The following is a 16,652-nucleotide window of genomic DNA, read 5'->3' as shown; positions in this document are numbered from 1 at the left end:
GCTCTCTTCCCCCAGATAGATAGCTTCAGGGGGGATTGCTCACTCCCAGTGACCCCAGCAGAATCCTTGGATTTTTATCTCGTGTTGCATATTAGGTCTTCTCCTTTAAGCTGTAAACTGGTGGGTTTTTTGTATTTTAAGGTGTGACTCCCAATGACCTGGATGCCTTCGTACGCTTCGAGTTTCCCTACCCCAATGCGGTGAGTTTTGAATGCTGCTCGGTGACATTCCCAGGCTTCAGTTGGAAAGGCTCAGTTCTCACCCTCTCTTGTGTCTTGTGTTGTAGGAGGAAGCTCAAAAAGATAGGACCAACGTGATCAAAAACACAGATTCACCTGGTAGGTTCCTGTCTGGAGTTATGGATGCATGTATGTGCGTTTGTGCTGGGAGGAGGGTTCCCTTGCATTAGCATTTCATTTCTGAAGACTAGAGCACTGGCCTTAAGATGATCTGCATGTGGAATGAGCCCAGGTGACAATACACCCCATATGTGATCGGGCCGTCTCTGCTCAAGAGAGTTGCAGAGCAGGAATAGAAATGGATGGAACAGGTCAAGACTGGTTCTGCAACGAAGCACTTAGATACTGCAGGGATCCTGGATAAACAGCGTTGCAGGTGCACGTCAGTCTTCTATCTGGGGACTTGGGACTAGGAGAGCAGAGAGGAGCAGGTCAGGATTGAGGGACAGTCGCTGAACTGTGTATGAGGAGCTCGCGGGCTGGAAAAGTGGGGAGCCAGCAGGTTGGGACTGAGAGGCATCAGCAGGGCTGTGTGCGCGGGGAGCCCAGGACTGGTGTATTAGGGTGGGGTGGGTGGTTGGTAAAGGGACAAGATTTCACTGTGGTGGCAGAGCTGTGTGAGCAAGGACCACACAGTCTGTGCCCCCTCGGTGCATTGCTGGATCTGTTTTTAGTCCCTCTCCTGGCAGCATCACAATTTCCTCTTGCCTGACTTGGAAACTCTTTCTGTGAAATACGTTCTGCTTGAGGTTGAAAGACCGAGAGGCTGTAATCTTCAGTGACATGCTAGCTGGTGCCTCGAGGTCTTTCTCCCCAAGATTGTGAGAGGTGATGGCTGTAGTGGCTAAAGCAAGGGGACGGGGAACCAGGACTTCTGGGTTCTGTTCCCAGCTCTGCTGCTGATTCTGTGATACCTGGGGGGCAGATCAGTTCACCACACCGTTTCCTTTTCTCCAGCTATAAAATGGAGCAGGTGGAGGGGTTTATACTGAGGCATAATGAACTGCAAAGTGCACTGAGATCCCCAGGTGAAAATCATTGCAGCTGCACAAAGTGTTCCCTGTTCCTGGCTTCGTGTCTTGCCCAGGGATGCAGTTGATGGCTCTTCTCTTGGTGTGTAATCCTCATGCTAATACCATGATTTGCTGCTGTTCCCTTGCCAGAATTCAAAGAGCAGTTCAAGCTGTATATTAATCGGGGCCACCGAGGGCTCAAGAGAGTCTTTCAGACCAAAGGCCTCAAGTTTGAGGTTGTCCACAAAGGGTGAGTGAGATGCGAGGCTGGGGGCACTGGAGGGCAGGTGTAAATGTCATCCGCAGAAGCTAGAGGGAACCTTCCTTATGACACTCTTGATATGGCCTGGGGTGGAAAACTCATGAATATTGGGGGCAGCCAGAAGGTCCGCTGCAGCGTTCAAAGGTGAAATAAACAATGGCTGTTGGGCGTCACTGCTTATTAACAGCTTCACTGCCACCGACAGTCGGTCTGCTGCTGAAATCAAAACCTGCAATCCTGTGAGATGGACCAAGTGTGCACATCTCCATGTCCCCGGAGTGCTGGTCAGCAGGTTATTGTTACCCTGCGTAGCAAAGGAATAGCGCCTACTCTGCCCTGCTGGGAAGCACTCTGTGCTGCCAGGCAGAGAGCTGGGCTCATTCCCTGCCTGTGTCCCGCCCCTGTGTTGGGAGCATCGCAGAGGTAGCCTGCTTGGGGAGGAGAACAGTGTGTCACACAGGGTATGTCTTCGCTGCAAGTGCATACCCATGTGGGAGCCCACCGGGGCCCCTGGCTGCATACTCAAGTGATTAGCCTAGGCTGAAGCCTGTGCCACCGCGTTTTCACTGTTATCTGTGCTAGCTGAATTAAAGCTAGCACTTGGCTGTGCCTCTGTGTGTGACAGTCACACCTAGGGTGACCAGATGTCCCAATTTTATAGGGACAGTCCTGATTTCTGGGTCTTTTTCTTATATAGGCTCCTATTACCCCCTACCCCCTGTCCCGATTTTTCACATTTGCTGTCTGGTCACACCTCCCCTTGCACTGTAGCGTAACGGTGCCACTCACTAGGCCACTTAAGAAGCAGCAGTGAATGTGTGTCCCTCCTTAGCTGGAAGGATAGTGGTCATGGTCGAGGAGAGGGTTTGCTGGGTTATCAGGGCTCTGTCAAGGTAGGAGGGGAGAGGACTTGTGAGTGGAGGGTTGTGAGAGTCTAGGAGACAGAGAGGCTGCATGAAGCATTGACACTGGTACATAGGAAACTGCCCTGGGAGACAGAGGTTTGGGACTGAGCTGAGAGGAGCAGCAGCTGCCAGAGGAGGAATATTTTGTCCTCTGTAGTTAGGCCACTGGTGCTGTAATGTGCTGCACTTCCAGAGCACAGCTGGCCCTTGGGGGGCATAGAGACAGAACCTTCCCCCAAAAGCTGAAACCCTCCCGTTTATGTGTTCGATCTGTGGGAGCGCTGCTGGGATCGGTCATTGTGGGAATGGGGGTTGGAGCGGCAGGGTTCCACCCACTAGTCACTTCTGAGAATTGGATTCCCACTTCGGGGACGTTCCAGGATCAGAGAGGTTTTTGTGGGAGCTGGGATTGGATGCCCTGGGCTGAGGGACTGATAAGGACTTCAATTTTATGTTGTCGTATCCCTTTCTCCCCCCACGCACACAATCTCCCAGGGGGCTGTTCAAGACAGACCGCATTGTGGGCACAGCGCAGCTGAAACTGGAGGCCCTGGAGACAATATGTGAGCTTCGGGAGATTGTCGAGGTAGGAAACGGTGGAGAGTTCCCCCTCCTCCCTCTAAGCAGCACCTGTGTGTGCCTGCCTATAAATCCTGCCCTCTTATCCTTCCGAGTCCCAGTCCCAGAGCTTCCTCCCGGCCCGAGGAGCTGCAACTAGAAAGGAGCAAACAGCAGAGCAAGAGCAGGGGCTGGATGTTATTACCAGCTGCTCTGAACTCTCTGGTCAGTGTCGGGCTGGTTCTGTTACTGGGGACTCCGTCCATTTCCAGCTGCAGTCAACACCTCTCTGAAATGCCTCCCTGCTGTACAGTGGGTCGGGAGTGCACTGCGGTAGGAGCAAAGGCAGACACTGTGTCCGGATGTTTATATTTTAATGGGCCGGATAATTGACCAGGAATACAGATCATTCTGCTAAAATGAGGATAATCCAATCTCATGCTTCCCGGCAGGTGGCTGCAGGGTCAGGAAGGAATTCCAGTCCCCTTGGGTGTGCAGTATTTCACTGTTGGGCCATGTGCCAATTATGTGCTTGAGCCTGTCTCTGAAGACTCTGCTGGAGAGAGGACACTGGGCTAGATGGACCAGCAGTCTGCTCCAGGGAGGCAGGATGCTAGACTAGATATGGCCAGAGATGGGATATTGGACTAGACATCATTGTTTCATTTTGCTTTGGCCTCTTCTTGGTTTTTCACCATTTTTCCCCTACACCCACGTCTCTGCTCCATTCTCTTCCATGCCTAGCTACTGGATGGCCGCCGGCCCACAGGGGGGAAGTTGGAGGTGATTGTGCGGCTAAGGGAGCCTCTGAGTTCTCAGCAGCTGGAGACAAGAACAGAGAAATGGCTGGTGATTGACCCTCAGACCATGCCGGCGGTAAGGGCAGCTGTCTTGATGGGGCTCTGGGTTCCCTGTGACCTAGGCAGGATGGTTCTAGGACTGACTGGGAAAGTGAGTCAGATCTGGCTCTGCAGAGACTTTGCCTTAGCCCCAGGCCACTGGCGTTGGGCTGCCAGTCAGAGGAGGCAGCGTCCATCCATCGGGGGGTTGGCGTGAGGGAGGGAATGTAAGTCGTTCCCAAACAGAGCGGTCACATCTCCCCTTCGCCTACAAAGCTTCCTCGTGTGCTGGGGTCTGGAAAGCTGGAAGTCGACCTAAAAGAAAAATTGCCTGAGGAGGAGCAGCAGGTCTGCCTTGGGTCGTCCGTGTGAGCTGTGGTGATACTCCTGGGGATTTTGCTTTAAAAGGCCCTTTTTCCTTCTAATAAAGAGGCAGCCCAGTCCGGTGTGCAGGGCTCTGTACTGGGGAGATTCTCTTCCCAGCTTTGCCATTGACTTGTGTGAGGCTGGACACGTCACTTCCCCGTCGGTTAAGTGGGGTAATGATCCTGTCCCGGCCTCTTGTAAAGCACCCAGAGATCTGGGGATGAAAAGGCATCGCACTGCTATGACTTATTTTGAAAGCTTCTGCCTCTTCTTTCAGGTTGCTCTCCCCAAACCAAAACCAACAGTCGGTCCAGTAAGGGATGTGGGCAACAGGTACGTCCCACTAGCATTGACTTAGCTTAGTTGTGCTGCTTAGGGTTTTGTCTGTGCTCTAAGGAAACTGTGAGGATTTGTCTGCCTAAGGATCCTTCCCCACTCCCATTCTGTCGGGGCTACGGGCCCGGGATTCCTGCTGGACGTTTTGCCTCCCTGGTGAGCTTCTGCTTCTGTAGCTTTGGATGATGAGACATGTGGGCATAAGCAAACTACCCTCAGCTGGCAGTGCTGATATTGTAGACTGTAAACTCCAGGATAATAATAATAAATAATTCTTTGCCCTGCTCTAGGACCTTCTGTCCACGCACAGAATCTCCCTGCACTTCACAATGTCTTCTCTGGGATGTAGGTCAGAATTATCCCCATTGTACAGGTGGGAAAACTAAGGCCCAGAGAGGGTGAAGTGAGTGGTTACGGAACAAACTTGTGCCAGAGTAGGGAACAGAACCCAGATTGTTATTCAGTCACTAATTATCCCTTACATGCGTGGTGCTCTAACAAACTGCATTATTGCGCAGTATGGTAGCTGCTCATGGTAACGCCATATGCCAGTTATCACAGTTATTTTGTAATGGGTGGGGGAGATGCTTTTGTTAGAGCAAGGAACTGAGCTCATTCGCGGCTCTGCCACTAACTCGCTGTGTGACCCTGGGCAAGTCACTTTGCTGCCCCGTGCCTCAGTTTCCCCTGCTCTAAAGTGGAAAGAATGCTTGCCTTCATCGAGCGCTCCTAGATCTATGGATGAGCAGTGGTGTAGAAGTGCAAAGCTGTACTCATCTGCGACTGATTTTCCATTTGCTCCAGTGGAGAAAGCAACTCCCTCCATCCTGCTGGGCAGACCCGACTTCCTGGGTGGGGTGAGGAAAGTTCAGTAAAACAGCAGCACCCACGGAGAGACTTGCCACTGTAGTCTGGACAGCAAAACAGAACATTTGTGTGGCTGTCTAATGCATGGGGTTGCGCCCACTCTGCCCTTCCCATCTTCGTGTGCGGAATGGGGGATCCTGGCTAGATCCTGGGTACGTGGGGAGGGGATCCTGGCAGTGCTAGCTGAGAAGCGCTTTGAGAGGGCAGTGTGCTGTGCTTAGATACCTTAGGCTGTATGGCCCATGCCCGGCGAGTCCTAGCAGATTCTCTGAATGGGATGAGTAAGTCTGTGCAGGCCCTGCTGAGATCAAGGCGCAGCCTCTGTCTGGCAGTCGCTGTTTATGGTCTCTTGTCTCTGTCTTTAATTTCCTTTCAGAACGTCCATCTGCTCAGTGCTCTAGCAAGGCCGGCTCTGACTGGACCCGCCTCCTCCTCTTGGGCCCTGGAAGTTCTTACGTGGAACACCTTTCGCTCCTGCTGGCCCTGGAAGAGCAATAGCTTAGAGTGACTAGTGCATTTAGAGCCCCTGGTATTCCAGGAGCCTCCTGCTTGCGTGTAATCCAGGGATACTCTCCCCTTTGCTGGCGTCTTACGGACCCTGCTCCCTATTTCATCCTCCTGCCACCTCTCCCCAGTGGCAGAGGTGAGGTATGCGCCTGCTGAGGGGGCAGAGAAAAGGTATGAGGTGATGTGTGCAGAGCAGCATGGGGGTCTCGAACAATTCCTCTGGGAGCTAGGGGCAGAGATGGAGGGAGTGGGGGGCAATGGGTTTTCTCAGCCCCAGGCTGGAGACGGGGAGGGAGAAGGAGGAGGCTTAGAGGGGACAGAGGCTGGTGAAGAACAGAGGCTCGAGGAGGAGGAAGGCCAAGCAGATACTCAGGAGGAGAGGAGCAAGGAATTGGGTAGGACTCGGAGCTGGAGAGAATAAAATGAAAAGGAGCTGGGGGCAGGGGGGGACGAGCAGCGGCTGGCAAATCCCCTGTAGTCACAGGAAGGGTCACAGCAGTCTGCTTCCTGGTGACGCATCCCGGGCTTAGGATCTGGCCTGGGGAGAGCAAGTGGACTGTGGGGGAGGGACAGCAGTTCCCTATCTCCCTTCCGTGCCTGGATCCCTGATTCCCTGTGACGGAGGTCCCAGTTCGGGGAGGGACAGCAGTTCCCTATCTCCCTTCCGTGCCTGGATCCCTGATTCCCTGTGACGGAGGTCCCGGTTCGGGGAGGGACAGCAGTTCCCTATCTCCCTTCCGTGCCTGGATCCCTGATTCCCTGTGACGGAGGTCCCGGTTCGGGGAGGGACAGCAGTTCCCTATCTCCCTTCCATGCCTGGATCCCTGATTCCCTGTGACGGAGGTCCCGGTTCGGGGAGGGACAGCAGTTCCCTATCTCCCTTCCATGCCTGGATCCCTGATTCCCTGTGACGGAGGTCCCGGTTCGGGGAGGGACAGCAGTTCCCTATCTCCCTTCTGTGCCTGGATCCCTGATTCCCTGTGACGGAGGTCCCGGTTCGGGGAGGGACAGCAGTTCCCTATCTCCCTTCTGTGCCTGGATCCCTGATTCCCCGTGATGGAAGTCCCGGTTCTGGAAGTATCTCTCAGCCTGAGTGCAGCACGTGATGTTCTGAAAGGAAATGGCAAAGATGGGACGTGTGTTGGGGGGGGGGGGGTGTGAGAGAGAGAATGAGTGTGAAGAGCTCATGTCTGTGCAGTTTCCGTGAGACAAACTAATCCATCCCCAGCAAAAGGTTTGCCTTAGTTTGTACCAGAGAGGAGACAGTGAGACTGTTAACTGCAAGGGGAAACTGAGGCACAATGGAGGAAGTGACTTGCTCAAGGCCATGCAGTGAGTTAGTGACACAGCTGGGAGTAGACCTGAGGAGTCCCAACCCCACGCTCTAATCTCCCTCCCACTAACTGCCTTCTGAGAGCCCAGCATCTTTATGCAGCCGGATTTGTGTGGCAGCAGGGATCACTTTTCTGCTTTGCCTTCAGTCCAGAGACCTTCCACCTCCTCAGGGCTTGTCAGAGTTGGGGGCCCTTCCTTTAATCTGGTGAATGTTCCCTCTGTGCATTTGGACCGACCCACTTGACCCAGGCCATGACAGAGGGGCACAGACTCTTCCCAGGGGCCTGCAGCCCATCAGTCACTCTGCTGCGTGGCGGGGCTGGGAAGTGAGAGGTAGCTAGAGCTGGACAGGTGGGGGGGTCTGATGGGAACACGCCATTGGGCTCCTGTTTCCAGGATGTTTTACAAGCGCTGGTAGGCCACCGTGCACTGAAATGCACCGGGTCCGAGTTAATACCCCACCAGTCTCCTGAGCTGTTGGCTCAAAGGGGTTTTCTGCTCACGTGCGGCAGGTGGCTTCTCTGAAGGCTGCGGTGTTCTCCAGGCTGCATGTGGGCTAATGACTGGAGCAGGGGACTGGGTCTCTGGACTCCTAGGCTGTAGTCACAGCTTTGGAACGGGAGTAGAGTCTAGTGGTTTGAGCTGGGGAGGGTCTGGGGTTGGGAATCAGGATGCCTGAGTTGTAATCCTGGCTGTGGTGGTGGACAGTTCACTTCCCCTCTCTCTGCCTGAGCTCTGGTCCCCCTGTCTGACACAACGTGACTGTACTTGACCCACCCATCCCTGATCCTTTCAACGCCACGTAGCACACCCAAGTGCCTGTCTGAGGACAGTGCTGCCTCTGCACCCGTCCTACCTTCACCAGCGCGACATCTAGCCAGGCAAAGCCATTGAACTGGGAGCTGGAGCGACTGGCAGGTGTCGGGCGCTCATTTCTAGGTAGCGGGAGCGGGGTCACTCACAGGAGCATGCTTGCTATCCCTCCGAGGGGCTGATGCCTGCTTTGGAGTAGCAGCTCTGGGGTGAAGTGGGGCATTCTGGCAGGGCAAAGCTTCCTCAGGCCATGAGGATCTCAGTAGGATAAACCCTGGGATCTCTCCTGCACTGGCGTGGTCTCGATTCCTATGGGCGTCTCTCCTGTCTCTGGAGTCAGAGCATGTCCCCTCTGGGAAGTCAGAGCGAGGGGAAATTCTGCCCACCTCCAGGGGATGAAATCCTGCCTCTTTCTTGGGTTTAACCAAAGCTAATGTTTCTCTTCCCGCAGCAAACCCATTCACACTCTGCACAGCTTGAATGTTTTAGCCTTTGACAAGGAGAAGCTGGAAAAGAAGGTGAGTGAAACCCGATGCCCTACGCCTGCCCAGATTCTCTGGCAGCACCGGCTCAGCTAGGCCTTGAGCAGAACTCTGTGGGGAAGGGGTGAGGGTCTTCTGCAGCCGCTGGTTATGCCACGAGGGAACTGGGTGATAGAACTAGAAATAGCAACCCGGAGACCTGACTCCCAGTCGCCTGCCTTGACAAAGCCTGCGCTTACCGTCCGGATGGGGAAGCAGCTCACGCTGCGCGTTTTGGAATGGTCTCTGGCCTCGGGAGGGGGTTGAATCCAAGAGGTTGGCTGAAGCCTGTCTCTGTTTAGGAGATTCCCTTGGACTGCAGTGGGCTTTGGATCAGGCCCCAGCACATTAATGCTGTGAGGCTTCCTCTGTCTGGGAGGCACTGATGGGCCCAGGCGTTTCCCTCCCTGGGGTTCACCTTCCCCATGGAGCACCTGTTCAGACCACACCCCGCCCTGACTGGGGGCCAGGATTTTCAGACGTGTTGGCTCTCTGTCTCTCCCTCGCATAGGCACCGTCTTTGGGGCTGGTCCCTTGTCTCTGCTGGGTGGGTCCTCACCAGCCCTGCTCCCGGTGGCGGTTCCCAATGAAATTATCTTGAGTTCACAAACCCACTTAGCCCACTGACCGCCGAGGGGAACCAGCCTCTTACAACTTGCAGGTCCCCTGCTTGGTGGGCTGCGATGGCTCTTCCCGCACAATCGCAAGGGTGCCGGGTTATGGGAGACATCGCAGGTCATGTCCCCTTCTAGGGGCAATGTGAAAGGGTGAGAGAATACAGGACGGAGTCCTGCCCTGCCGCTGGATGCATCCTCCGCTGCCCTGCACAGGAGATCTGGGTGTTGGCTGCTTGGAGGGCAGCAGTGTGTGCACTCCCCATGGGAGTGCCTCTCTCACCTGGCTGCTTTTCCTGAGCTGCTCCCTCCCCAGCCCGCGCTCCCTGCTCCCAGCGCCGATTCCTGCACAGCTCAGAATGACTTGATGTATGTCAGGGCTTTGTGGGCTCCTCTGTGTTTGCCTGGGAAGCCAACAGGCCTTCTGGCTTTGCTGGCAGGTGCTGGCGTACAGACAGGCTCACAGGCAGCTTCCCAATGAGCTAGTGGAACAGTTCCAGGACATCACACAGCGGAGCCAGTGGCTGAAATCCCAGCTGCAGCACGGGGGCCCTGCGTTCAGGAAAGGTCAGTGCAGCCCTGCGATCGTTGGGTGTGTGGGGGGTGCTGCCCATCACAGTGCTTGTGAGAGGTGAGGACTTCGGCCTCAGGGTGACACAGCCTGACATCGCAAGCCTCCCCCGGCCTCCGCCCTGGGCTGTGCGTGAGACGAGAAAGGGTGAAAGAGGCTTGGGGCAAGGGACACACGTCCCACTAGGACTTGGGCAGAGACCAGCGATTTGTCACGTCTGTGGTAGTTCCTGAGCCTCGTTCCTACAGCATCTTAAGGGCCCCCCTGCTCTTCTTAGTCCTAAAGCCAGTGCCTGACTGGGCCTGTTTAATCCCCCTCCCTCTCACCGTAGGCACAGGGGTGGTCTCAAGAGCAGAGATTCCCAAACCTCAGAGCGCTGGCTAGTCAGACGTGCTGGGGCTGCCTTGTGTGACTGAGCGATTGTGCTAAAAGCAACTGAACATAAGGGCTTTCCTAACGCTGCATGACTGTGTGAGCAGCCACCGGGAGCGTTCTGCAGTTCGGGAGGGGAGGTGTCCTGGAGAGAACCGCTATTCAGCTGCATTCCCCGCCACAGAAAGGTTTGAAGACCCCTGCCCTGCCCATAGAGGCTTGACTGAATCTAACCTTCCTCCCCCTAGAGTACCTGTCGCAGCTGGAGAGGTTCCTGCAGTTCTACACCGATTCGGCTCGGCGTCTCGGGAACGAGGGCAATCGGGTGAGGAAACCACTTACCGTTCTCTTCTCCCTGGCAGGAAGCTGGGGCAGAAGCCGAACGTTGGTTCTGTGATTGTGTGGTGGGACAGGGCAGGCATCTTTGCATGAGTCCTTTCTACTCGTGATAAGTAACATGGGGCGACTGGTATCTGTTGGATTGGTGTGTAACTTCACATGCTCACTACTGCCTGGTGGTTCTGTGGGGGTGTAGGCAGAAGCCTGGCTAGTCTGTTGTGCCAGGCCCATCACCCAGTGCTGCTAAGGTGCCTGCTTTAAAGCGGCAGAGCTGTCAAACTTGGCATGGTCCCTGCAGCAGCTTCCCGCTGCCCCAGGAGAGTTTGACATCCTGATGCTTGTTGTGTTGGTTAACAGGACGCCGCCAAGGAAGCCCTGTACAAGCGGAATCTCGTGGAGAGTGAGGTAAGCGTCCCCTAGCAGCTGAGCAGGGTCAAAGTGCATTCAGCCAGGAGTTCTTGGCTTATTCCAAGAGCAGGGTCAGTTTCCCACATCTCAGCCCTGCACCCCCACTGGCAGCTGGAGGGGAGCTCGTTCTCCATGGCCCATTCCACGCTCGGCCTCTCTGCCCGGACTGTCATGAAGGGGGCTGACCAACGATGGAGGTCGATGATGCTTCCGAGATGGTTCACTAGATTTATGGTGGCCCCGACACAGTAGATTTTCCCAATCCTTGAGGCCTGGAGGCTCCAAAGTTCTGCAGTCCCAGGGTCTCAGGGGTCCCGAGTGCAAGCGTTAGCTCCCTCGTGCCAACCTGCTGTGGTTCCTGTAGCCCCGCCCATGAGTTAAGTGCTGTTAGTCCCTGCCCTGCCCTGCCCCACATGGCCTCAGGGGCTGCCACTCAAATACCCACACGTGTCTTTCTCTTCCAGCTTCAGAAGTTCCGCAGATGAAGCCCTTGGTGTTTTGAAGGCCTGGAACAGAATGGCCCACTCCCCTACACTGCACTCCTCTTCCCCCCCATGGGGGAGAAACTAGACAGACACTAATGGGGGGGTGGAGTTCCTTTCTGCCCAGGGGGGAGATGTACTGGAGGGGCTGGGAAAGGCCCTGAAATTGACCTTGCATCCTCTGCTAGTGTAGGGCGGGTGCTGTCCTTGTGCCCTTCCCCACCCCCCTCTGGTCAGGCCCTGACCTCACCCCCCAGAACAGCCCCACCCCAAACCCTGAGGTGCATGATGTCCCACAGGGAGAAGAGCCAGACAATCACGTGACAATCACTTTGCCCCTCTGCTCACTGAGAAGCACAGATGCTAGAGTCCACCCGCTCCTGGTCCCTGGCTTAGCGGGAGAGCACTTTATTCACTAGGTTTGTCTCTACAGGGGCTGGGCCTGCCCTAGGGCAGATACCTGTGGCAAATGGGTGCTGACCACAGGTCCCGCCTCCCTTTGGCAGGCTCATCCCGGGGCTGTGAGGACTGACAGTACTGCAGCGTGCAGGACTCTTCATCTCTGCAGGCCGTTACCTGTAATAGCCCCCGGCCTGTTCTCAGCACCATCTGACGGGGGTCTGGGCTGGATCTGTGGCTCATGCACCCCGTTCTCAGCTACAGGTCTCCGTCCTAGTCCAGGCACGGCCCAGTGCAAAGGAAAATCGCCCTGTCCCATCTCCTGCCCTGTCCCTCAGAGCCCAGTCTGAGCCGGGGCGGGAGCTGGGCTAGAATTCTGTGGGCAGGGAGTAGCTGGGAAAACTCCCTGTCATGGGGCACCAGTGCTGGCTGGAGCAGGGCTCCTCAGGGCCATTGTCCCTGCGACCCCCCGCCCCCTTGGTAAAGTGCAATCCGCACTGCCCTTTGGGCAGTGGTTTCAAAGGGGGCTTCGTACTGCGCAGTGCCCGGGGCCAGGCAAAGGCTGCGACCTGTGAGCGCTGCCCTGTGCTCCCCCTCCCAAAGGTAGGGAGGCCCCAGGAGAGGGGGCATTTACCCCTCGCTCAGATAATGCAGTCCCTGGTGCTGTTCCTGGCGGACTGCCCCTGTCCTCTGCCTGCAGCAGCAGCTCTCGGGGATGGCTCCAGCGCCTGTCTGCATCACACTGACAAACGGTGCGTGGTGTGACCAGTGCACGTCCCCAGACGCCCCCCACGCCCTTCACCAGAGCTTCTGCTTTGGCAGCAGCTGCTCCTCCAGCCTCTGCCTGCATTGTGGGAGGCAGGGGCGTGAGCAGAGATGGGCAGAAAACCCTTTTCCTAGCCCCGAGACACTGTCTGAGCCCCCCCCACGCAGCAGGGTGAGAGCCGGGGCGGTATGTGGGGCAGGAAGCTGCTTTAAGGAGTCAGAGCAGGGACGCAGCGTGTGAATGTGGCACTGCCTTTGACTCCAGAGGGCTCCAGGCGAAGGGAGGCCGTTCCTGCCAGTTCCTCCAGCCCAGGCCAGGACGATCACAGGGACCGAAAAGGCGCCGGAGTGTAGCTCAGAGCAGCTGCCCCAACATCCGGAACTGGCTCCCGTGTAAATACCGACTAAGACGTCCGCACCTTCTCTGAGCTCGATGACCCTGAAGATGCTCCCTCCCCCTCCGCCCCAGCGTGGCTCATAGGGACCCTCTCCCCACCCCCGATTTGCACTCTGGTCATAGCCCATCTTGCACAGAGGGGTCCCTGCACCAATGCACTTTGCACGCACCTCTCCCCCAGGGACGGCAGGCCCCAGCTGCTCAGGCTGCTTTGTTCAGGATTCGCAGGGCTCCAGGCAGAGGATGCCTGGGGAGGGTGGTACACGTGAACTGCCAACCCCATCGTGGGCCTGCTACTTTAAGGAGGCTGTGAAAGAAGGAAGTGGAGAACTGGGCTATTTCTCGCTACTTACCTGATCCACCCAGAAGGGCTACTGGGCCCGTTTGAGGGCTATCCAAGATCCCCCTTGCCCTGCACGTCGCACTAGAACCCAGTCACTTACTGGTAGTGGCCATAGAGGAACCTGCAGCTAAAGCCCCTCTCTGGCCGCTAGTCCCGCTCCCATGCCCGTTCCTTGCCCTTTGGACAGAGAGCCGGGCGCACGCACACACGGGGCTGGCTTTCTTAGTGGCAGTAGGGTGAAACAGATCTGCAGTTCACCCTGCTGCCCGTCTCCCCTGGCGCCTGGCTTCTCGCTGAAGGGACCGTATTCAGCCCTGGCAGGGGCGTAGGACATGGCTCGGGATACCCTACCTGGGAATGGTGGATTTAAAAAAACCCATGCTCCATGGGAGGCTGCAGCCCGGGGCCACTAAAGGTACCCCCGGCTCTGAGCTGCCTAAGCAGGCGCCTGTAACCCCCGAGCAGTGCCCAGCTCTCCCTCCTGCAGTGCCCAGCTCTCGCTGGCATCTCAGTCGAAGCTTGGCTGTGGGCCGGTGGCTCTTCCCTGCGGGCCTGGCACTGAGAGACGTGTGAAACTGCCACTGGCGCTGAGCCGGGTGGAGCCGCGCGGCAGCCCCTGCACACCAGTGAAGGGAGCGCGTCAGGCTAATCCGGATTCTCCCCACCCCTTGCAAGTGACAGCTTGGTTTAAACAGAAACATTCCTTCAGTCCCTGTAAATAACCAGATCCAAAGAGCTGCTGCTGGGTGATGGAGGAGTTGATTAGCTGTCGAAATGGTCCAATCTCAACTTCCCCCTCTAGACCTTCCTTTTAAACCAAATTTTAACCCTTTCTGTCTCTGGCCCAAGCAAAACCTTGTTTGAGGGTAAATAATGGGTAATTGTCTAAATGTCTATTGATCCTCCTGGTCTGATTCCACAGCCCAGTACCGCAGAGTGTGTTGCTGGGTCTGTTTTTACATGCTGTAAGTAAGTGCCTGTCTCTGGGGGCGTCTGTCTGTCCCTCCGGAGAATCCGAGAGCGAATGTAAAAGCAGAGACGTGGGAACTGACTGCGTTCGGGTTTATTTTGTGCTTAGAGAGACCACAAATCTATATAAAGTTTTTAAGACAAATCTCTTTTTCTACCAAAAAAACAAAACCAAACCCAGCTCTACACTGAACTGAAATCCTGTAACAAATAACAATTAAACCTCTCTGGAACCTCTGCAGTCCTTGGTGTTCTCTGCCCGATTCCCCTAATGGCAGCCCCCCCCCCCCCGCCCCCAGGGGAAAGAGAGCAGCTGAAATCAGTTGTGCCTCTACCCTGTCTCATTACCCATCCTTCACTGCCCTTTCCTCACCTGGTGGTAGTATGTTCTCTCCAGCAAGCGCTATGGGTCGGTTAGTGGTGCGACTGCATTAGCTCAAGCTGTGCTCCTGGTAAATTAATGTAACGTACAAGTTCTGTGGAAGCCAGTGTGGGTGAAACGCCCTGGAGGTGGGAGTCCCACGCCCCGAACAGCCAGGCAGTGGGCATCGCTCAGAGCCCACTGCTCTAGTCCTCAGCTTCTTTCCCAACAAAGGGGCTAATTATGAATGGGGCTGCCTGCCCCCCCCTCCGTGAAATGGACCGAGATCGAGTTTGATCATTGCACACACAGGCTGCTGACTGGTTCTGACAGTGCCGCATGCCTGGTCTGAAGGGGGGAGATGGCCCCAGGCGCTGCCTAGGAAGAAGCGACCCCAGTAACACTCTTGCCCTTTTACCAGCTCAAAGTGCTGCGTTCACTTTGTCTCAGGATGAGTTAGCCCCATTTCAGACACTAAACGCAGGCACAGAGCCAGGTCTACAGGCCGTGAATTAATGAGCAGATCCTCCAGGCTCCCCTGCTTCCCAGCCTAGCTGCAGTCCCGGTGTGCTTCGTGCAAGCCGAGCAGCAGCATGCTGATGGGGGCGCGCTAGCAGGGCTCTGCGCCGTGCAGGTCGACCACTCATTCCATGGCCTCCGCCTGCTGCCAGCTCCTCAGATCGGGCTTAAAAGAGCTCAGGGAGTTGTAGACGACTTGGTTAGATTCGTGGACCTGGGGGGAAGACCTACCAGCTTCCCTGTCTTGTCTCACAACTAACCCTGCCCAGTGTTTTTAATCCTCACAGTCACCTTTTCTAAACCTTTTCATCATTTTTGTTGCTCTGCTCTGTCCTGCCAGCAAATTGTCCACATCCTTGTAGAAGGCTGGTGCCTGCCCTGGACACAGCACTCGGCTGAGGCCTCAGCAGTGCTGAGTAGAGCAGGACAGTTCCCTCCCGTGTCTTACACACCACGCTCCTGTTAATACACCCCAGAATATTAGTCTTCACCGCAGTAGCTCATATCCAATCTGTGATCCACCGTAACCCCTGATCCTTTTCTACCATCCTGCCCCCTATCCAAGGAGTCCCCGGGGTGTAGCCGTGCGTTTCATTTCCTTCCCAAGTGCAGGACTTGCTCTTCATTGACGTTCATCTTGTTGAATTCAGGCCCCTTTTCCAGTTAGTCAGGGTTGGTTTGAATTCTGACCCTGCCCAACGTGCTGCAAGCCCCTCCCATGGTGTCCTCTGCCACAGCCATAAGCGCACACTCCGCTCCATTAGCCAAGTCATGAACAAAAAGATTGAGTAGGACCAGCCCCAGGGCAGAGCCCTGCAGGATCCCGCTAGCTCCGTCCCTCCAGCTCGACAGGAAACCACTGAGATCTACTAGAGTGGGGGGGTTTCAACCCATTGTGCACCCACCTTACAGTCGTTGCCTCGAGCCTGCACTGGGGCCAGATGAAATCTATGTTAGGGATTCATTCCTGGGGATGGGAGCTAACGGGGGACTGCAAAAGGAAAGAGGCCCTGGTTAGTCCATTCACTTTGGGGTCTTTTACTACCAGACCCAAAACGTGTTCCCCGCCCGTGGTTCAGAAACGTGGAGACACCCGCTGGCTCTGCTGGCACCACTGCCTGGGTCCAGGCCCATTCCCCATCCCAGTATCTTAAATACCTTCCTTGGGCTGCAGCTGGGTGTCTGTGACCTGGCAGCCCTGCAGGCGCAGGTTCTAGACCCTTACCCCAGCCCTGATGGTGCCTATGCTGCAAGCACAAACAGTCACTAATCGACAGGGAGGGGCCCCTTCAGCTGGGCTGGAGTTCAGGCACTGGCTGACGCATGCCTCCAGCTGGCCAACTCAGGCCTAGCAGCAAGCAGCCCTCCTGGCCCCGCAAGGCTGGTTAAAACGCTTGGCTACAGTGGAGCGAGGCGGGGGCGGCTCCAGACATTTCGCCGCCCCAAGCACGGCGGCATGCCAAGGGGGGCGCTCTGCCGGTCGCCAGGCCCATGGCTCCGGTGGACCTCCCGCAGGCATGCCTGCAGAGGGTCTGCTGGTCCCGCGGCTCCG

General features: G+C 56.1%; 1 protein-coding gene across 5 annotated transcripts in view; it reads left to right on the top strand.

Moving 5' to 3' along the window:
• CC2D1A (coiled-coil and C2 domain containing 1A) overlaps nt 1-14,461 on the top strand; it is a 35,902-nt gene extending 21,441 nt beyond the window's left edge. For 4 of the 5 annotated variants that reach the window (XM_030545848.1, XM_030545847.1, XM_030545846.1 and 1 more), the window contains 11 exons: nt 142-200; nt 287-338; nt 1,403-1,502; nt 2,915-3,005; nt 3,722-3,853; nt 4,460-4,515; nt 8,492-8,558; nt 9,616-9,742; nt 10,367-10,443; nt 10,815-10,862; nt 11,330-14,461. In XM_030545848.1, the coding sequence (XP_030401708.1) occupies nt 142-200; nt 287-338; nt 1,403-1,502; nt 2,915-3,005; nt 3,722-3,853; nt 4,460-4,515; nt 8,492-8,558; nt 9,616-9,742; nt 10,367-10,443; nt 10,815-10,862; nt 11,330-11,350 (830 nt within the window). In that variant the 3' untranslated portion in view covers nt 11,351-14,461. Of the gene's footprint in view, nt 1-141; nt 201-286; nt 339-1,402; nt 1,503-2,914; nt 3,006-3,721; nt 3,854-4,459; nt 4,516-5,761; nt 6,052-8,491; nt 8,559-9,615; nt 9,743-10,366; nt 10,444-10,814; nt 10,863-11,329 lie in introns of those variants that run through there. The other variant, XM_030545849.1, reaches the window with a different exon arrangement.
• The last annotated feature ends 2,191 nt before the right edge of the window (nt 14,462-16,652 follow it).

The sequence above is a fragment of the Gopherus evgoodei genome, unplaced genomic scaffold (genome assembly GCF_007399415.2).
Source record: "Gopherus evgoodei ecotype Sinaloan lineage unplaced genomic scaffold, rGopEvg1_v1.p scaffold_40_arrow_ctg1, whole genome shotgun sequence".
NCBI lineage: Eukaryota > Metazoa > Chordata > Testudines > Testudinidae > Gopherus > Gopherus evgoodei.
The sequence above is the reverse complement of the archived record's forward strand: the minus strand, read 5'-3'. Positions and strand labels throughout refer to the sequence as shown.